The 21,779-nt window shown below is 45.6% G+C and overlaps 1 protein-coding gene across 6 annotated transcripts in view; it reads left to right on the forward strand.

Annotated features, from left to right (window-relative positions):
• The window catches only part of RFX2 (regulatory factor X2), a 97,864-nt gene that overhangs the window by 69,464 nt on the left and 6,621 nt on the right, over positions 1 to 21,779 (forward strand). For all 6 annotated transcript variants that reach the window (XM_074939710.1, XM_074939709.1, XM_074939713.1 and 3 more), the window contains 10 exons: positions 199 to 380; positions 6,052 to 6,171; positions 8,647 to 8,762; positions 10,519 to 10,637; positions 11,643 to 11,755; positions 15,830 to 15,981; positions 18,358 to 18,455; positions 19,535 to 19,684; positions 20,888 to 21,096; positions 21,584 to 21,737. In XM_074939710.1, coding sequence (XP_074795811.1) covers positions 199 to 380; positions 6,052 to 6,171; positions 8,647 to 8,762; positions 10,519 to 10,637; positions 11,643 to 11,755; positions 15,830 to 15,981; positions 18,358 to 18,455; positions 19,535 to 19,684; positions 20,888 to 21,096; positions 21,584 to 21,737 — 1,413 coding nt within the window. The remainder of the gene's footprint in view (positions 1 to 198; positions 381 to 6,051; positions 6,172 to 8,646; positions 8,763 to 10,518; positions 10,638 to 11,642; positions 11,756 to 15,829; positions 15,982 to 18,357; positions 18,456 to 19,534; positions 19,685 to 20,887; positions 21,097 to 21,583; positions 21,738 to 21,779) is intronic.

Here is a 21,779-nt window from a genome sequence, read left to right on the forward strand (position 1 = left end):
AATATCAGATTGAAACACACAAGAGTTAGCTGCAGTTATGTACTAACTACCAACCACTTAAGTCCTTTTGAACTCTGATCACATCAAGAAGGTTCTCCTCCCTTTTAAATGTTGTCATCTTTTTAAGCAGGCCATTTTAAACATCTTTAGTCTTTCACATGTGTGGGCTTTTAAAAAATTACATTTTTGTACATAAAGCTCCAGTGGCTGCTGGACAACTATGAGACTGCTGAAGGTGTGAGTCTTCCCAGGAGCTCGTTGTATAACCATTACTTGCGGCACTGCCAAGAGCACAAACTGGATCCGGTGAATGCTGCTTCCTTTGGAAAACTGATTCGTTCTGTGTTCATGGGGCTGAAAACTCGGCGCTTGGGAACAAGGTTGGTATAAAGGGGTTTGAGATTAGGGCTCAGTGGTATCAGAAGCACATTCCCACCTTCCTTTGGCCCCTACCTGTTTCACTTTACCACTGTTTCTGTAAGGTCATGGAAAGGCCAATGAGCTCAAATGCCACTTCATTAAATTAAATGCTAAATACCATTGCACCGGACACTCACTGCATTCAATGATGTTGCAATGAGTAATGGATGAACGGGCAACGACTTGCCATCTTTTTTATTGTTATCACCATTTTAATAATGTGGTGTGGATTACTTGAGCGGCTTTGTTGTGTAGTGATCTTAATATTAGGAGTCATGGATAATTCCCAGCTCTGCCATAGACTTGCTATTGGGGATTTAGGCAAGCTCCTTCACCTGCCTATATATCATTTTATCCATCTGTAAAATTGGTTTAATACTTCCTTCAGAGGAGTGTTTGAGGCTTAACTGAAGTTTGTAAAGCCTCTGAGAGCCTCAGGTTGTAGTAGTAACTGTTTTCAGTGGTTGCAGATTGTCCTTAGGAACAGTGGCTCTTGACTTTACATTTTTCAGGAGGGAGAACTACTGCCCTGTTCTGCCGCAATCTATACCACAAAATGCTCCTCCCCTCCTGTCCCTGGTGCTGCAGACCCACCCAACATTATTCACCTGTAACAGCCGTTTATTCCTAGATCTATATAGTAACCACCAAACAATATCTCAAATGGAAAATTGCTATACGTAATCTTAACAGGTCATAAGGTAAGAGTCCTCTCTCTGCAGGAATCAGCTGTGTCATGTATTTGAGGATAACGTTTAATTACAGTGGTGTTCCTGAATCGGCTGCAGGGTGGAGAGGCAGCCATTTTGCTGAAGAGATCTCATTTGGGATGCCTGACCATGGTGGGAGGTGAACAGAGCTTGCAAGCCAGTTTCTTAAGCAGTCTTTATTCTATTTTGAATTTTGGCTTAACAATAATAAACCCCATTGTTTTAAAAGCTAAACAGTCAAGTTCAACTTTGGCATTATGATTCAGTATTACAGCAGATGGGGAAACTGCTTTCCAATCTCACACTCTGTTCCACTCATCCCAATCAGTGTCACAAATGAGGTCCCTTTTCATCAAGATTGCTACCAGGAGCTGGAGACTTAGAGAATCATACTGCAATTAAACAGTTAGATTCTAATCTCACTAAAAGATTACACCAAAAGAATTCTGTTGACTTCAGTAGCGGTTACTCCAGGTTTTTACTCCACTGTAATTGAGATCAGAATCTGACCCCAACCCTTTAGATACAGACATGCTTTTCAGAGTTTTCTAATGCAGAAGTAGGCTTCTTACCCATACAACTTCCAGGGTGTTGGGCCGAGTCCCATGAGCAGAGTGTTCTTAAAAAGTGGGAGGACCGTAACTAAAACAGAAAAGGTTAACTTGAATATTTGTGTTTGGAAGATGGTTAAAACCCCAAACATGCTGCTGCACATATATTTTTGAAGGAGTGTATTGCTTTATAAGAGAAAGTAAAATACACTGACATTTTTTGATAAGGTAACAAATGGTCAAAGTGTGTGTTTGTGCACACACGTGCGTATAAAGGTATAAATATTGGGGTGACAAATATTTTTATAAAAATTTGACACTCAGTCAAGGTACTGTCAAATTTCTGTGAAACAGTGCTTTCCTGTAAAATGTTTCCATTTCGTTGAAACAGCATTTTCTGAGGGAAATATGTTCAGTTGGAAAAACTTCAACCAGCCCTACCTGAAGAGAATTTGTGCTCTTGGGGCTATGCTTTCTAAAAATGCTCAGCACCCACAATGTGAGCCAGACTTTAAAGAGTTTGGTGCCTAAATGGGAGATGAAAGAAGGAGCCAGATTTTGATAAGAGCTCAGCACATTGGGTGCATGCTAGATGCTGAGTTGTTGTGAAAATCGGGCCCTTCCATAGGTGCCTAAATAAGAGCTGAGCTGTTTTGAAATTTGGCCCTGATTGTGGGTTCTGAGTCCTTGGAAAACTTGGCCCTTAGTAAAAACATTTGAAATGAAAGATGTGTGGATTCTGAAGAGTGCAGCCAAACAAACGCAGAAATACCAAACTCTTACTAAATAAACATAGTAGTTATTTAACTTCGAGTCACAAGTTTAGGTCCACTGAAATCCCTTTTAAATGGGTTAAGACAATAGCTATGTAAAATATATTACAATAGCTAAGCAGATAACACAAAGCTTGCAAAATCCTTCATTGCAGGAACAGACAGGGCTAAGCATTCCGAAATCTTCCCTTTATAAACCTGAAGAGACTAATTCCTACCCCAAGAAGGAGAGGGGTCCATGTAGAAAAACAGTTGTCAGACAGCAGTTCCCTTCTCTAAATTCTCTGTGGTTGGGCTGTGAAAGCATCATTAAATTCAAGGTGTATTCAGACTCTTCAATACAGTGAAAATCATAACCGTTCTAAAGAGCACCAACGCGGGTGTCTCTGAGGTTGTAACGAGTGCTTTCCCAGCCGTTTATCCTGTCCCAGTGAGGACCTGCTTGGCCATCATTCGTTACAAATTGACAGCTCTTGCTGCAGTCTGATTGAGCAGAACTACTATCTTCAGACATCCAGGCTGTGTAATTACCATCCTCATTCCTATAGCCAAGCACTGGGTAGATCAAAAAAGAACACCTAGCTTAGTGGGGATACTTTAATTGAGTCATCCATGTGGAATGCTGACAGCTTAGGAGACCGTACAGAGCTGCGCTGATCAGCCAGAGAAGAACTCCCAGCCATTCCTGCTGTTTCGAAATCTTGTGTAGGCTTAATTCAGCCTTGCAAAACTACCATGAAAATGAACTAGCTCAGGTATAAAATCTACCTTCTGCCATGGTGACTGAAGATAATTTGGGGGCATGGGGTAAGAGTTGGGGGAACCAGATTTTTCTCACCCCCTGGTGAGGGGTCAATTTGGATGGTTTTATCCAATTTTATGTGCAGAAATCTAACCCCTACAGCAGGGGTTGGCAACCTATCAGAAGTGGTGTGCCGAGTCTTCATTTATTCACTTTAATTTAAGGTTTCGCGTGCCACTAATACATTTTAACGTTTTTTAGAAGGTCTCTCTCTATAAGTCTATACATTATATAACTAAACTATTGTCGTATGTAAAGTAAACAAGGTTTTCAAAATGTTTAAGAAGCTTCATTTAAAATTAAATTAAAATACTGACCTTTCGCCGCCGGCCCGCTAAGCCCGCTGCCAGCCTGGGGTTCTGTTCACCTAGGCCGGTTGCAGGCTGAGCAGGGCCTGCGGCCGGGACCCTAGCTAGCAAGGGGCTGGCAGCCAGAACCCCAGATTGGCAGGGGGCTGAGTGGGGCCAATGGCCGGGACCCCAGACTGGCAGAAGGCTGAGCAGCTCAGCCGGTCTGGGGTTCCGTCTGCCCGCTGCCGGTCTCGGATCCCGGCCCTGCCCACATAGAGTGGGTACCTACCTTCTCCCTGGTTCTAGCCCATTCTCTTCCTCTCTCTCTGCACTGAGCTGAGGGTGGGAGTGCACAGAGCACAGGGCTGGGGGTGAAGGAGCAGGCTGGGGGTTGGGGTGTAGTGTCTGGCCAGGAGCTAGAATGAGGGAGGGGGCTCAGGGTTGGGGCAGGAGGTCTGGGTGTGGAGTGCTTACCTGGGCAGCACCCATTTGGTGCGAGGGGTGCAGGTAGGAATGGGGGGGGGTTGCAGGAGCTCCCGTTTGGTGCTCACAATGGGGGTGAGAATGTGGGGGGTGCAAGAATCAGGGCATGGGGGGCTAGGTATGTGTGTGGGGTGCTGGAGTCAAGGCTGGGGTCGTGGGGGGTGCAGGGGTCAGGGCAGAGGGCTGAGAGTATGTGAGGAGGGTGCAGGAGTCAGGGCAGAGGGCATGTGAGGGGGTGCAGGAGTCAGGGCATGGGGTGTGGGGGGCTGGGTATGTGGGGTGGTGCTGGAGTCAGGGCTGGGGTCGTGGGGGGATGAGGGGTCAGGGCAGGAGGCTAGGGTGTGTGGGGGGTGCAGAGATCAGGGCAGAGGGCTGGGGTGTGTGTGAAGGGGGTGCAGGGGTCAGGGCAGAGGGCTGGGGGTGTGGGCTGGGATCATGGGGGTGCTCCCAGCCCCCTGCCCTGAGCGGCTCACGACAGGGGGCTGGAGGGGATATGCCCTGATTCCACCCCCCTGTCCCCAAGACCCTGTCCCCACCTCTTCTCCGCCTCCTCCCCGGGGCAGCGAGAGCGCTGCGGCTCCACTTCTCCTCCTCCCTCGCAAGGGCCATCAGCTGATCAGCGGCAGGGGAGGAGGGGCAGGACCCCAGCACACTGGGGGAAGAGGCGGGGGTGGGGGGAGCTTGCCTGCCCTGCAGCAGCAGCCGCGGACCAAGCTTCTTCACTCTGCCCCCGTGGGGGGGTGGGGGAGGCGGAGAAGAGCGGGCCAGGGCAGGCAGGATTTTTAATGGCTCACTGCTGCCTGCTGGGGTCCCGGCCTGGGTTCGGCAGTGGGCGCTGAGTGGGGCCGGCGGCTGGGACCCGGCAGGCAGCAGCCTGCCGTAGGTTGCCGAGCCCTGCCCTGCGGTGAAGTTCTGTTGCTGTATAAAGCCAATTCAGATTGAAGGGTAGAATGACTCCAAGGTCTCTGTGGCATTCTATGTAAATAACAGTTTGCATTCTGACACTTACCTCTTATTCTCCAGTTGCCATTGACCACTTAAAGGACAGGTTGCAATTAAAATGAAAGAGTCTGTGACCTGAAACATCAATTGCAATTTTAAAAAAGTAGTTACATTGATATCAAATGTGACACTGTCAGTTCCGGGTTGAGACAGGAGCTGAGAAGATCAGAACAGCTCCCTTTTGAGTGAAGAGATACATTTCAGCATCTCTGTGGCTCCAGAGTGCAGGCTGAAAGCCATGGAGGACCACCAGCCAAGAGCATTTCTCACTACAACATTCAACTCCTGGAGTGATATCCTGGCTCCACTGAAGCCAACTGGAGTTTTGCCATTGACTTCAGCGGGGCTGGGATTTCCCTCATTGGTGTTTTAAAGCACAGTATATTTCTGGATACCACAGTGATGAGCCTGTTATAAATTCTTAGACATAAAGAAACCTTCACTCCGTCACAACAGAGGGTCATGTCTGGCTACTGCTGAAGTCAATGGTAATGTTTCCATTATTAAATGTAGATTTGGCTCAAAGTATTTTGACTTGGATAATCCGTTATCTGCCTGTGAAGAAGGTTTTATGAGTAGATTGAAAGTAAGGCTGAAATGGGTCTAGGCTGCAAGATTTTAAATGTAGATGTCACTGAACTGTGTTTTGAGACACGATACCATATTTTCCCAGAGATAAGTGCCATGTTCAAACAAATCTTGTAAAAGGAATCCTGGACTCTGATTGCTTTCAAAGTTTGGGGTATAAACCCTCTACTCCACGATCTTAGTTAAAGCAAGATTTGAAAATAACACGTATACTTCTGAATGTGAAATTAGGTTCTTAATATGCTTATTCAGCAAAGTAAATCTATGCTAAATTGGCATCTGGGATTAGACAGAAGTTATATCGCACATTTATGATCCACAAACCATTAGCACTGTCAAATGTTTCACTGAAGCCTAAAAGTAAATTGCAATGCTCGTGTGTCATCTCCATGAAATATCTGACATCTATAGATTTTAATGTTATGCTTGCAGGGGAAACTCCAAGTATCATTATTATGGGATCCGTCTAAAGCCAGAATCTCCACTGAATCACTTACAGGAAGACACCCAGTATATGGCGATGAGGCAACAGCCCATACACCAGAAACAAAGGTATGTGCCCCCTGCTTCTCAGACCTGCTAGTTGTGGCAATGGAAGCTGCGAGGAGTGGTTTCCCCAAAAGAGCAAAACACTGGGTCCCACCTCAAACAGCAGCAGCAGGAGCTTGAGACGTTTAGCGTTGGTTATTTGCAAAGGGACTGTACGCTGCAGGGTAGTGCATGGCATACATTAAAAACCTTGTGTAACTTAGTGATAAGGTAAAGTACGTGCTATAGGGCAAAGGAAGGCACTGCACTTAACAGAGCTTGAAGGTGCTGATACTGAACAAGGATAAAGAAGGGTTGAGGAAAAATTTTGATTCCACAAACTATTCCTCTTTGCCTTTTTTGTGCAGCAAAGGCTTGGACTTGGGCTGCCTGTTGCTATGGTGAACACTACAGAATATCCTTTTCACTGCATCCCAGTGATGCAACTTTTTTCTGACCTCTGCTGTACAGTTATTTGTGTTTAACCAGTGGAAGGGGTCTTATTTTCCTTTCATAGACCAGCTAGTGGAAGAGCTTCAGATGGGGCCCAATCAGACTCTCATCTGGTAATTTTGGGTAAAATTAAAAGAAGGTTACAATGCAAAGCAACTCTTGAGTTGCCTCTTGGGCGCTTCAGCACTCTTGCTTCTGGTTGGAGTGGAGGCATGGAAAAATCTCAACTTTTTTTAGTTCCCAAACAGCAAAAAAAAAAAAAAATAGCTTATTCGCTGTCTGACCTTGAGCAAATCATGTAACCTTTCTCTCAGCCCCAGTTTCCCTGTCTATAAAATGGGGAGGATAATACTTATCTCACATGGATGATGTGAGGTTTCATAAATATATGTATATAAAGCATTTGGAGAAGGTGGTACAGAGACATGAAATATTTATTGTTGTTTCCATCCTATTTTTGCCTGAAGCTTCCATAGTATTTTTGAGATTGCTTGGTATCAGGCCTCATCTTCAGTGAAATCTTGCCGCTTTTAGAGAACAATGTTTTTACTTGGTTTAAAAAAACCTGTGTGTAAAACAGTATTATTTATCTAGAACACTTTTTTAACCTACCAGTGTTTGGCTCTCTGTTAGAAAAGGCTTGTGAAACCATGCTTAAACACTGTTTAAAACACAATTATAAATAAGTGGTAAAGCTCTAATGCAGGCAGACATTAGACTTTTACTGGTACTGCCTCACTTTAATGGATCGTCCTAACATTTATTGCATGTCTGATATGTTAGGAGCAGTGGGGGGAGGGCCAGCTATCAGTTTACACAGCCCATTTGTAATATGAAGGAGAAGTTAATGTGCTTCATATTCTGTCTTGTAAATGGCATCCCAGGCACTTAAGACACATTCCTGATTGTTTACCCTGAGGGGCACAGTAAAAGCAACTAGTGCAATTAACAATATACATATCAGAGCCTCAGTCCCTTCACTGGAGCCAAATGGTTTTATTCATTTTAGCATTTCCCTCCCCCAGTAAATGTAGGCAAACCATGAATGCACATGGGACATCCAAACCAGGTTGGGTTCCCCACCCCAATGTGAAATTGATTGGTCTTAGGCCATTCCCAGTGGGCGCTGTCATCATCACAAAACCCCCAACCACAACTTGCTTTGATTGCCCCGCTCCCTCACTAGCAGTATCGGCAGACAAGCCAAGAACCAAACAGAGCATAGGAACTGAATTACCCACAGAGTCCTAGTGGCTGTTTCTCTGGGTCAAGGCTGAGGGGGGAGCATCTACTCTTCTGCTTGTACTCCATGGATAAGAAGACTTCAGGCCCCAGGGCAGTCAAACTAGAGCCATCCACCTGCTCTAAATTGTCTTCAACATCTAGCAATTAAAAAAAGCAGATACAATGCTTCTCTGAGGTTAGTCAGGAAATGCCCACTACTATTAGTTATTATTTGTGTTGGAGTAGCACCTAGGCGCCCCAGTTGTGGGCCAGGGACCCACTGTGCTTGGTGCCATTCAAGTGTGTGTCATTTTATTTTAAATGCAGAGCAATATAAATGACACTGCTGCCTTCCTGTTATTAACTCTGTGTTGAAACAAGCTGCATTTGATGCTACTTACACAATATATTTACCTCTTTGGGATTGTTTGAGATGGATAATTTGGCCACATTTTATATTAAGAATACGTTTATAAAGGCTTAATAAATGATGAATCGATGTTATAAGCATATCACAGATATGAATAATATGAGTTATAGTTACAAGCACATCAGCAGAAGGTTTGCAAACCCCATGGTTATAAACCATCTGTTGATCTAACAATCGATTAACCATTTATTAAAACAATTATTTATAATTTATTAACCCTTTATAAACTATTTATAAATGTACGCTGACCTATTAAGCGACTTGTTTGTTTAATGCAGAAGTGTTATACTGGTATACGACTTTGCCAGAGACCTCTTTCACTCTGTGTGTGTTTGCACATTTTAAATGTGCATACTACCAAGCTGTACTTTGAGGGTTTTTTATATCCCTAGGTATAGACCTGCACAGAAGATGGAAGGCATAAGGGAGAGTGGATCCAGCAGTAGCCTGCACACTACTCCAGAACAGTCTGTTGCAGCTCAAAGTCAACACCATCAGCAGTTTATAGGTGAGGAAATTCAACTCAAATTCCACGCTTCCTTTCAGTTTTCTCATTTCTAGGAAATGCTGCTGATTTCTAACTTGAAAAGGCTTTGCAACCTTGCTTAGCAGGCCCAATCTATTGCCATTCTAGGTGTGTGTTTATTTTTGACAGTTGCCAAAGATATCCTAATAAGTGCTTATTATACCATATCTTTTATTTTTACATTTGCAACTTCCCTCACTCACCCTATTATACCCACAATCCGCACAGCTTTCCTCAGTCACGCTGCAAAGATGTCATGTGTCGCATGCTTCGGTTCTTAAAAATAGCATTTAATTATATATATTACTTAGAAATAGCCATCTTTTCTTTAAAATTCTCCCTGCAATCTTAAGATTCTACCTCTGCTGACTTATGTGGGGCTTCTCAGGGTGGGACACACTACAACCAGAAGAATGGAGCCCTTAACTAGTCATTTTTTAAATTATATTTGCTTGCATCTAGGTTTCCAATTCATTGAACTTCACTGAGCCTCAAAAAGGCTCCAGTTTAAGCTGAGTTGGGGGTAAAGGTTAAGATAAACTTCCAATAAAATGAAAATTATTCTCCTGTCCTTATGTTGATGTCATGGCATTCTAATCAATAAGGCCCACGTTCTCCTTTGGATCTGCTTCCATTCCTCTTGATAATGGAAAAACTAGCAGCTCTGCAGAACAAGGGTAACAAAAGTCTTAATCCTAGCTCTTTCTGTGGGGATGACTCAAATGAGAGAGCCTCCAAGATGGTAGATTTGTTGTGATTGCAATTCATACACACATGATAGAAGCGTGCACCTTGCGCTGTCCATTCCAAGGTTTGCATTCAAGTCTTGGGGAAGCTAATCTTTCCTACGACAAAGACATACCATTCAAGTCCAACTACTCTGGGTGAGGTTCACGTCCAGCAGTGCATGCATCTATTACACTGAAACCTTAAGTAAGCATTCAAGAGATCAACAAATATTTACTGCTTAATGCGGGTGGCCTTCTAATAATGAATCTGAACTATATTCCATATACTTTGGGCAATCTTTTAAGAGGGGAGATTGCCTAATAAGGCTGGCCTCCTATATAGATTTCCACATGTGTGGGAGGAGAACTGGATGCAACATACACTGCCTAATAGTTGCCACAGTTGACCGCATTTTTTCTATTTAAGGAAGACTGTGTTAAGAACTTGCTGGATACCAGCTCCTCCTTCAAAGGAACCTAAGAGGAATGAAAGTGGGTACTAAAAAGTGAGACCAATAGTTTACCCAATTACTTCCCAGTCCAAACTGTAGGTGTGGGGGTTGAGGTTTTTTCCCCATATTTCTGAGTAATGACACACAAGAACACGGCCATCTCTGAGCAGTCTCTAAAATGCAGTTGTACCTGTTATGTCTGCCATCCAATTAAATTTTCCATTGTACTCTCAAAATACCTAAAGGATGTAATTCAGACTTCAGAGAAAATCTAATGGGAACGCACATTATAGTGGTACAAAGCATTCATGTTTCTTTCCTCCTAGTTGCAATAAAAACATTTTCTTTTCTGCAATGAATAATTGGACAGTGGTGTTCTTTTTTGGAAGTGACATGTTGAAGTATTGGACAATCAGTCTCAATTCACTAATTTCATTGTTAGTTATCTGAAATATGAAGTATAGCAACCGGCTGCTGCAAAATTTCATTCTAATTCCTAGTCTTATAAAACTATGAATGCCTGTTAAAGTTTGCCATCTTTCCCAACTTTTCTCCTAGATGTAACCCATGTCTTTCCTGATTTCCCGGCACCTGATCTAGGAAATGTCCTCTTACAAGAGGGGATCACCATGAATGATGTCAAGACTCTACAGCTTCTTTACAGACGACACTGTGAGGTAACTATATAGGCCAGAGGTGGGCAAACTACAGCCCGTGGGCTACATCCGGCCCATGGAACCCTCCTGCCTGGCCCCTGAGCTCCTGTCCGGGGAGGCTAGCTCCCGGCCTCTCCACTCCTGTCCCCTCTCCCCTGCAGCCTCAGCTCGCCACGCCACCAGCGCTCTGGGCGGCGGGGCTGCGAGCTCCTTCTGGGCAGTGGGGCGGCGTGGGTGGCTCCCGCTGGACTCTGAGCAGCATGGTAAGGGGGTGGGGAGCAGGGGGGTTGGATAAGGGACAGAGGGTCCCAGGGGGCAGTCAGAGGACAGGGAGCAGGGGGGGCTGGATGGGGGATGGGGTCCCACTGGGGGCAGTTAGATAGGCGTGGGAGTCCTGGGCGGGGGGGGGGGGTCTGTCAGGGGGCGGGGTGTGGATAGGGATCAGGGCAGTCAGGGACAGGGAGCAGGGGGGATTGGCTGGGGGGGATCCTGGGGAGGGGGGGTGGTTAGGGCCGGGGGTTCCCGGGAGGGGTCGGTCAGGGGACAAGGAGCAGGGCGGGTTGGATGGGTTGGGAATTCTGAGGGGGGCAGTCAGGGGGTGGGAAGTGGGAGGAGGTGGATAGGGGGCAAGGGCCAGGCTGTTTGGGGAGGCATAGCCTTCCCTACCCGGCCCTCCATACAGTTTGGAAACCCAATGTGGCCCTCAGGCCAAAAAGTTTGCCCACCCCTGATATAGGCTCTGTTTGCTTGATCTAGGATCTGATTCCATAGTGTGCTCCCTGCACTCCAGTCCTGCTCTCTTGAGGAGTGGGTTCTGAACAGGAATGTTTCTGATTGGCTTGATAGCATAATTCAAGTTATTTCCTCCCTCTGTGATCTGCTTATATTCTCTGTGTTAAAACAACACATTGCAGATTGTTCTACTTTGTATCTAATCTAATCCATACAGCAGGGTATTCCACTTATGAAGAAACTGTGACTGAATGTTATCAGAGCATCTTATGAGCTGTCGTCTTTTATTCTTAGGCAACTTTGGATGTTGTAATGAACCTTCAGTTTCATTACATTGAGAAGCTATGGCAGTCCTTCTGGAGTTCTAAAACACCATCCAGTGATGGCTCCACCACCATGCCTTCCAGGTAAATGGTTACACACTTACCCTTGCTAAACTTTGGATGACCTAAGTTTTACTAGTGTTTTACCTTAGAGATCACGAGTGGTACAGTTTTCAGCTTCATGATTGTATTGATCTATAAGAGTTAAGGATGTTAACTACCTACCAGGAGAGGACACTATTTTAGGAATAGAGTTAGAAGTATACTATTGTAATTATATACCAGATGCAGAGGATTTTACTATCTGTTTATTTGATGTGCTGTTACCTTTGATTACAGACACTAATCTAAAACATGTGTTATTTTGACTAACAGGAATGGGTCACTGCTTTTGTAGAAGCCCCGTTTAAGCAGACATTTAGAACTGCATGCCATTGAATGTTGTTACAGAATGACATCAGAGGAAGCCAATAAGAACGTAATGACATTTGGATAAACTGGGACTCGTTCTTAATCAGGTTGCCATGAAAATTAAAAAAAAAAAAAAAAAAGCCTTGTGTTCTGGGGTAGATAATGACAAAATGTGCTGCTTTGATCTTTTAATTGCATTCTTGCCTGGTTCTCTGTCATTCCCTATTCTTCCCTGTTTATGTGTTAGAAACCTGCCATCAAGGGACAGGGAAACGGACAGTGAGTGAAAATAGAGGAAATTGAAATAGTTTGAATGGTAATGAAAGTCTAAATAGTATCCGCTTCCACTGACTATATATAAGGATTTCAGGTCCTAATGTTTTATACTCCGAGCAAGGACTGTAAACATTTGGGAAATGGGGAGAAAGTCCCCTCATTCTCCTAATAATCTTAAAATTCTAACCTGATTATCCTCCTCAGATAGTGCTCAACGGGTGGATCGCTGCCAAGAAACACTGTAACTGCAGGTTTCTTTTCAGATGTTCAGTTTAGAGAGTCACAGATAGGAAACAAAAATAGGAGTGCATAGTAATTGGGATCCAGTCATGGAACATTGAGGTGTTGTTAAAAATCTTACAACACTGAGAAAATTATTACAGGCAGGCTGCACAATCAGGGAAGACACAAACATCAGTTTCATGCATTGCATCTGCAGTCTCGCAAGATTTTACTCCTCAGGAAATTCTGTGCCAAAAAATTAAAAATTCTGCACACAATATTTTAAAATTCTGCGTATTTTATTTGCAAATAAATAAATGTGGAGGCTCCAGCATGGCAGTGGGGAGCGTCTGTAAATCATCCTGCATCCCCCCACCCAGGACACGGACTCAGCGGTGAGGCTGTATCTGACCCTAACACAGTGCAGGGGCCGAGCCTGTCCCAGAAACCCCCTGGGGTCCTGCCCCTCCACACCAGGCATACCAAGAACATAGAATCATAAAAGATTAGGGTTGGAAGAGATCTCAGGAGGTCATCTAATCCAACCCCCTGCTCAAAGCAGGACCAATCCCCAACTAAATCATCCCAGCCAGGGCTTTGTCAAGCCGGGCCCTAAAAATCTCTTAAGGATGGAGATTCCACCACCTCCCTAGGGAACCCATTCCAGTGCTTCACCCCTCCTAGAGAAATAGTTTTTCCTCCTATTTAATCTAGACCTCCACCACTGCAACTTGAGATTATTGTCCCTTGTTCTGTCGTTTGCTACCACTGAAAACAGCCTAGCACAGGGGTGGGCAAACTTTTTGGCCCGAGGGCCACATCTGGATGGGGAAATTGCATACAGGGCCATGAATGTAGTCTGGGACGGGGTTGGGGTGCGGGAGGGGGTGTGGTGTGCAGGAAGGGGCTCAGGGCGAGGGGTTGGGGCAGAGGAGGGGTGCGGAGAGTACAAGTGGGCTCAGGGAAGGGGGTTGGGGTGCAGGAGGGGGTGCACAGTGTGGAAGAGGGCTCAGGGCAGGGGGTTGGGGTGCAGGAGGGGTGCGAGATGCAGCAGGGGGTTGGGGTGTAGGCAGGGGGCTCAGGGCATGGAGTTGAGGTGTGGGGTGCAGGAGGGGTTCGGGGAGTGGGCTCTGGCCTGGCGCAGCTTACCTGGAGCAGCTCCAGGGTGTCAGTGGTGCGCTCCGGGGCCAGGGCAGGCTCCCTCAGCCTCTCCTCATAGGTCATGTGCTGCAGCCCCCTAATCATTTTCGTTTTCCTCCGCTGGACTCTCTCCAATTTGTCCACATCCCTTCTGTAGTGGGGGGCCGAAAACTGGGCGCAATACTCCAGATGTGGCCTCACCAGTGCCGAATAGAGGGGAATAATCACTTCTCTCGATCTGCTGGCAATGCTCCTATTAATGCAGCCCAATATGCCGTTAGCCTTCTTGACAACAAGGGCACACTGCTGACTCATATCCAGCTTCTCGTCCACTGTAATCCCCAGGTCCTTTTCTGCAGAACTGCTGCCTAGCCAGTCGGTCCCCAGCCTGTAGCAGTGCATGGGATTCTTCTATCCTAAGTGCAGGACTCTGCACTTGTCCTTGTTGAACCTCATCAGATTTCTTCTGGCCCAATCCTCCAATTTGTCTAGGTCACTCTGGACCCCATCTCTACCCTCCAGTGTATCTACCTCTCCCCCCAGCTTAGTGTCATCCGCTTAATAAATAATGCAGCACTCACTGTAGCTCCTCTCCCACTAGCAAGTGAGTGGGACAGAGTCTTGAACACATGCTCAGCCCTGGCCCCCGATCCAGGTGTGGGACAGGCAGGCTCAGCCTGGCAGGATCCAAGTGTGGAGGGCTTAATGTGGGGGGATCCAGGTGTGGAGTGAGAGGGTTCTGTGTGGGGCAATCTGGGTGTGGACAGTTGGGGGCGGGGGGGATCTGGATGCACAGGGGCTCATTGGGGGGTTCTGGGTGCAGGGGAAATGGGACTCTATGGGGGGGTCCAGGTGAAGGTGGTTGGGGCTCAGCAGGAGGGGTCTCAGTGTGGGAGGATGGGGCTCGGTGGGGGGGGTCTCCATGTGGGTGACTCTTGCAGGGGGGTCTGGGTGCTCGGGAAGTGGGGCTTAGTGGGGTGGGGGTTGGGTTCGGGGGGCTCGGCAGGGTGGTCCAGATGCAGGAGGATGGGGCTTGCAGGGGAAGAGGAAGTCCTGTCCTCCCCAGCCCAGCCCCAGCTGGGGCTAGCAGCTAAGCCCAGCGCAGGGTAGGGGCCACCGGCCAGGGCATCCTCAGCTCCCCCTCCCCACCCACGCAGTGATTTCCTCTCTGCCTGCTGCTCCAGGTGCCTGAAATGATGTGCCCACACTACGGGGGGAGGGGCATGTGACCACTCTTGCAGCTTCCCTTTGCTTCCCCATCAGAAAGTCATTTTTCTAACTTTATTCCTAAGATAGAGTCTTGTAATTATGAGCAAGATAATGTACAGTTTCCAGGTGCCATCTCAGGAGAAAAAAAGTTACTTAAAAATACTAAAAAGAAGAGTAAAGATCCTTTTGCCCATGTATAAAGGGATATTGAGGCAGGTTAAATTGACCTCATTCACTTGAAGACAATGCTGTGTCCTTGTCACAGCATGGGACTGGCTTTTCCTCCATGAAAATGTTTTCAGTATTTGTTTTCCGGGCAAATTTGGCACTGGTCATATACAATACCTGGCAATACAACTTAATTTGACTGCTCAGCGGCAATGTGATAGTCAAAAGGAGTCAGTTGGACAGCAGAAAAGAGAGGTGTGGATGTCTGGGAACGGCAAGCCGCATTGTGAGGAACCAGATGAGCCCTTGCTTGTTGAAAGGAGTGGAAAAAAAATTGGGGTTATGAGCTGCATTTGTTTTAGAAAGAGAGGAATGGGGAATCACTGAGCCAGAAGGAGGCAGGGAACTGTTGTGGGTGGTTGGGTTGGTGGCAATGAAGGACCAACCTCTGAGAGAGGACTGGAGGAATGAGGGGAGCTCCAGATGAGCCAAATGGGGTGTGTGGATTGGAGGTGAGATCCTGGCCAGAACTGGCAGAGACATGACAGAGAGCAGAGCTCCCAGAGGTGGTTATGTCCCTACAAATGATCAAGCACCACTTCCTCAGAGAGACTCCAGAGGTTGTCTTTCACTAAGAACCCAAGCTGTGTTGTTCTAATGAGAACTAGGGAACAACTGTCCATGCATAAAGTGAAACATGCCGTTAACACTACATTACTCCTTGCCATGCAGTGAAGAAGAACATGAAGGGGTCATCCCAAAGGACAAGCTCATCACCCTGTGTAAATATGATCCTATCCTGAAATGGATGAGAAGCTGTGATCACATCCTGTATCAGGCCCTGGTGGAGATCCTCATCCCTGACGTGCTAAGGCCGGTGCCTGGTAAATATGTTGTGAAGTGATCAGAATGGCCTGGGGAGCCCGGACTCTTGCCCAACTTTCCCCACTTTTTTTTACTGTTTCACTCCATATTGTGCGATAGAAATAGATGGGTCACTGCGGTTGGCTACCACTTGCCATAAAGGCTGGTGCAGAAGGGTTTTGTTTTGTATTAGAGCTTGTACGTTATGGCAACAGCCGTCTCCTCTATATGGAATGATTCCCATCCATATCATGGCTCCTGGATGCCTAGATGTATTTTTTCATCTTTTAAAAATTCAGTTAATCACATTTTCACAGCCTCAGGCTTTGCCCAAGAACCAAACTGGAAAATGTAGGCTTAATACGCATAGAATGTATTTAAGCATAATTAATCCATGTTGAATACTTCCTTAGAGATGTGTGTCTTTCTGTTATGTCACATCATTCTGGCCCAGGCTGCACACTCTCTCTGTATATATTGATACTGGTTTGGGAGATTAGCATGGGATGCAGAGGCTTTTACCCCCAAGCCCCTGATTCAGCAATCACTGAAGTCTCACTGCAAGTAATGAGAGTGAAGCACATGCTTATGTAATTTACTGGATCAGTCCCTCATTCACTAGCTCAGACTCTGTCCATGTCAATAGTGACCAAAAGGTGCTGCCTGCTGGTGTCTCCTTGGTGAGCTAATGGCATCAGTGCAGTCACTAGTGGCAGAAAACCACCACCGTGTGCCCTTCTGTTGGCAGGAGAGGAAGGATGGTCTGGAGGTTTGTGTGCTAAGCTGGGACTCTGGAAACATGAGTTCAGCTCCTAGCTTTGCCACAGACTTCTTGTGTGACCTTGGGAGAGTCACTTGAGGCCATCTTTTTAAAGGTACTGTATTTAGGTAACTAACTCCCATTGAAATCAGTGTGAGTTAAATACCTTTAAAAAGCTGGGTCTTTTGTCTCTCTTTGCCTCAGTCCCCCTTCTGTAAAATGGGGATGATAGCACTTCCCTACCTCTGGGGGCAGTGAGGATAAATACACAAATCATTATGAGATGCTCAAATACAACCGTAATGGGGGCCAGGTAAGTACTTTAAGTGTTCAGTTTTAATGGAAGAGGCAAGGACCGAGTGGGCTATAAATGACCCCGGTATAGGTGGGGTTGTATATGTCAGGATGGAAGCAGGATTGTTAGCTAGGCGGCGTGGAGAAAACTCTTGGTGTCACTGCCTGGCTTTGTCCAGGAATAAACAAGGTTTGCTTCTTTAGAACTGCCAGGCCCTCCCCTTTCACAACATCACAGTTACTGAAAGTGAAAACTTGTTTTTTAAATGCCTCTTTCCTGTCCGCAATTTCTGTTGTTCACCACAAACCCAGCAAAAATATATTAAAAAACATGTTTATTTACTATTGTGACCTAGTAAATAAAAAGGAACACATTAAATTGGTTTTGATGCAAAAACAATCAAAAAGGCACTTTAACAATGTAGCTTTACAATGGACACAAGGCAAAACATTTGCAAACCTGGGTACACAGAGTTGGGCTCTGAACTCCATATTTAGGCAACTAAATAAGTGACCTAGTTTTCAGAGATGCCGAGAATCTGCAGCTTCCATTCACTTCACATCTCTGAACACTGGGCTACTTTTGTTTAGTTGCCCAAATATGGATTTAACAGCCTGCCTTCAAGCACCCAGCTTTGAAAATGTTAGCCAAGGTCCTCAGTAAAAGCCTGTCTCCATAAGTACCTTTTGCACAGAAGCTTAATTGTCATTATTGGTCCATACTGGTCAGAGAATGGACTCTGATGTTGGGCCTTATTGCTAATTACTATTACTATACATGTGCATATCAAACAAAAGAGATTCACAGATTCCAAGGCCAGAAGGGACCATTGTGATCATCTAATCTGACCTCCTGTAGAACACAGGCCACAGAACTCACCCAAAATAATTCCTGTTTGAACTAGAGCATATCTTTAAAAAAAAAAATGATCCCATCTTGTTTTTAAAAGGCAATTGATAGCTTCAGTGCTGTGAACTTCTAGTCATCTGTGATTTTCATACCCTGGCCCACACATGCACTTGAACATTATTGTTATTATTATAGATGCCAGTAGTCTTAGAAAAGTTTTCACATGTGCCTCAAATAATAAGAGGGAGCTATTTAATTTGTTGGATAAAAATCACAGCCTGATTAATATATTTCAGTCTCCGTTACTTTGCAAGACCCCAATGGATTGCATTCATTGGATTAATCTGTAACGGCACTAGACTCCCATGGTACAATTTCTGATCCAATAGCTATTATCTCGATTTAATATCTCCAAGAGTGGTTCGAGGCTGACAGGTCTCATTAAAGCAATTTGGAAAAGCCTCTTTAACTATCCTGACTTTTCTCTTGCAGGCACCTTGACGCAAGCCATCCGCAATTTTGCAAAGAGTTTGGAAGGATGGCTGATGAATGCAATGAGCGATTTCCCCCCACAGATAGTCCAGACAAAGGTAAACAGCGGGAGTTTGTTACAAACAGGGGGAAGTGTTTTGTAACAGTTTTATGCAGTGGTTCCAAGCCACTGGTATTTCAGGCTTTGGTGACTGGCACTCCTGGCTCACCTTAATGACATGCCTCTGCTGGGCCTTGTTATACCATCACTGCTCACTTGGCCAGTTGGGCATAATCTGTGCTCAACTAAGCGTAATAAACAGGCAGTGTTGAGCCAGAATAGCAAGATGTGGGGAGAGGTCCATGATAACCTGACATGGACATCTGGATGTGGTGATATCTCCTCATGGGATATATGGTCACAGCCACTTCATCTCATGAAGCATGTATGTTGGGGCCTGGATTTGCTATTTCTAACTCCAGGCTTCAAATGTAGTACTCAACAGCGAAGATTAATGGTTCAGACACGGTGTTCATCAAGCACTTATCACACCCTGTAGTTGCAGGTAAAACAGTGTGCGATAAGGCATCTGCAATGGAATGATGCTTTCCTGGAGAGAGAGCTGGAATGCAGGCAGTGACTTAGGAGCATTGGCAGGTCTTGTTTAACTGCACTGCCTCCTCTACTTGTCACTTCTGCCAGCCTTTGATTTACATAAGCACTAAATGTTCCAAGCTGATAACCGTGATCAAAGCTGCTCACTTTCCCCTCCAGTCATACGTTTCTGTAACACTCTCCCCTGCTGCTGACATGGAGTCAAGGGTTCCACTCTGACAACTCATTTAGACAAATGAAGTGACAGGATTGCCTTGGGAGGATCACAGAAATGTAGGGATGGAAGGGACCATGAGAGGTCATAAAGTCCAGCTTCTGTGTTGACACAGCATCAACGATATCTTCTCTGTCTACTACTTCTCTATCCATGAGGCCAGTACCCTTTCAAAGAAGAAAATTAGGTTGATATGAAGTAACAATGAGCTATTACAGTGAAGAGTGCTAGCAAAGATTTTTAAGTAGCAGCATCAATAGAAGAGTGTTGTGCCTTTATGCAGTAGCCAAGAGTGGCTTAGTGCTTGTGTCCAAAGTGTTTTGGAAGGTATGTGTGTAATGGCCCTGTGGTCCGTGTACCTTTTACAGGTTGGAGTAGTGAGTGCCTTTGCACAGACATTACGGAGATACACTTCCCTGAACCATTTGGCTCAGGCAGCTCGCGCTGTGCTCCAGAACACCTCCCAGATAAACCAGATGCTCAGCGACCTCAATCGAGTGGACTTCGCCAATGTGCAGGTGACTTTTTGATGTTTCAGTTGAGGCCGCGAGATGTGGTGCAGGGATTCTTAAACTACAGTGGCCTGCAGAAATCTGACTGGTCACATAATGCTAGCTCCTCCTTATTTCCAACTACCAGATTGCACTACAAGGCAATGAAGCATACATTAAATGCTTTCCCAGTATTGCTTTTCTAGGGATGTCATACAGTTGTGAGTAGGAAAGGAGGTGTCCACAAGACAATCACTTTATAAAATGGGGCTCATGCTAGGGACAAGTTTGAGAAGCCCTGATTTTAGTGCTTTGGGCAGGGGACTGGGAATCTCCTGAGTCTTAATCCTGATTTTTAGCAGGTCACAACCTCTCTGTGCTTCAGGTTCCCACCCAATGAAACAGGGACGCTAGTACTGACCTACACCATGTGGTGGGTTGAGAGGCTTATTAATGTTTAAAAACCACTTTGATATCGGTTGGCGAAAGGGTTAATGGGTGGGATTTTCAGAAGTGCCTGTGTGATTTAGAAGTATAGGTCCCTTTTAAAACCTACAGGACTTGTGCGCCTAAATCTCATAAATGCTTTTGAAAATCTCACCCAGGACTAAAGAGTTAGGTGCCCAAATCCCATTTAACTCAGTGGCAGTTTAGAACATAAGAACAGCCATACTGGGTCAGACCAAAGGTCCATCTAGCTCAATATCCTGTCTTCCGACAGTGGCCAATGCCAGGTGCTTCAAAGGGAATGAACGGAACAGGTAATCATCAGGTGATCCATCCTCTGTCATCCACTCCCACCTTCTGGCAAACAGAGGCTAGAGACACCATCCCTGTCCATCCTGGCTAATAGCCATAGATGGACCTATCCTCCGTGAATTTATCTAGTTCTTTTTTTAATCCTGTTATAGTTTTGGCCTTCACAGCATCCTCTGGCAGAGTTCCACGGGTTGACTGTGCACTGTGTGAAGAAATACTTCCTCTTGTTTGTTTTAAACCTACTGCCTATTAGCACCTAATGAGACATCTTTTGAAAATCCCAGATGTTGCTGCTACATACAGAAGTTCTAGTCATGGAGCACTGTGGCAGAATGTTATTCTGCTGACTTGGCGTCTTTTCCTTTGCCCGATATGAGTCAGGATGCACCAAAAGCCATGAGATGGAATGAACAGCAGTTTTTCTCAGGCATGTAAATATTGATTTCTAATTTCCTCTTGTGCCCTTGGCAGGAGCAAGCCTCATGGGTGTGCCAGTGTGAAGAAGGCATGGTGCAGAAGCTGGAGCAGGATTTCAAACTCACACTACAGCAGCAGAGCTCCCTTGATCAGTGGGCCAGTTGGCTGGATAACGTTGTCACCCAAGTTCTAAAGCACCACGAGGACAGCCCCAGCTTCCCCAAGGCAGCTAGGCAGTTCCTGCTGAAGTGGTCCTTCTATAGGTACAGGTCTTTTTTTTATCCTGGAAGTGTATATGTACCTGCTGGGGACTTCTAAATACCTTGCTGCTAAATTGTATTTTGTCCATCCGCAGGCCAGACTTCAAAAAGAAAAGCTATCCAAGGTCAATATCCTAAAACCTGGGTCCCTAAAGTTAGGTTCCTAAATCACTCTACCCTGGCGTGAATGACTACACGAGTGTTTAGGGCAATGGAAAATCAGGCCCTGATTCTCTGTCTTAGTTCCCCATCTGTGAATTGGGGATAATAATCCGAATCTCCTTTGCTAGGGGGTTTGTGAGGCTAAATTAACTAATGTTCTTAAAGTGCTTTGAGATTTTGGGTGAAAGGAAGAATTTAACGATTGCGTATTAGGTACTGCACAGTATGACTCAGCATTTCCCATGATTCTCCCCACTCTAGAATTCACACCAGCCAATCTGTGGTTCTAAAATGTGTCCAAAATGTTTTGTTTCCAACCATTCTCTAGCTCTATGGTGATCCGTGACCTCACCTTGCGCAGTGCTGCCAGCTTTGGTTCCTTCCACCTGATTCGCCTGCTCTATGATGAATACATGTTTTATCTGGTAGAGCATCGTGTTGCCCAGGCAACAGGGGAGACACCAATTGCTGTTATGGGAGAGGTGAGCACTATTTATGCCCCAGTAACAGAGCCCAAACTGAAC

This window comes from Natator depressus, chromosome 25 (genome assembly GCF_965152275.1).
Source record: "Natator depressus isolate rNatDep1 chromosome 25, rNatDep2.hap1, whole genome shotgun sequence".
Lineage (NCBI taxonomy): Eukaryota > Metazoa > Chordata > Testudines > Cheloniidae > Natator > Natator depressus.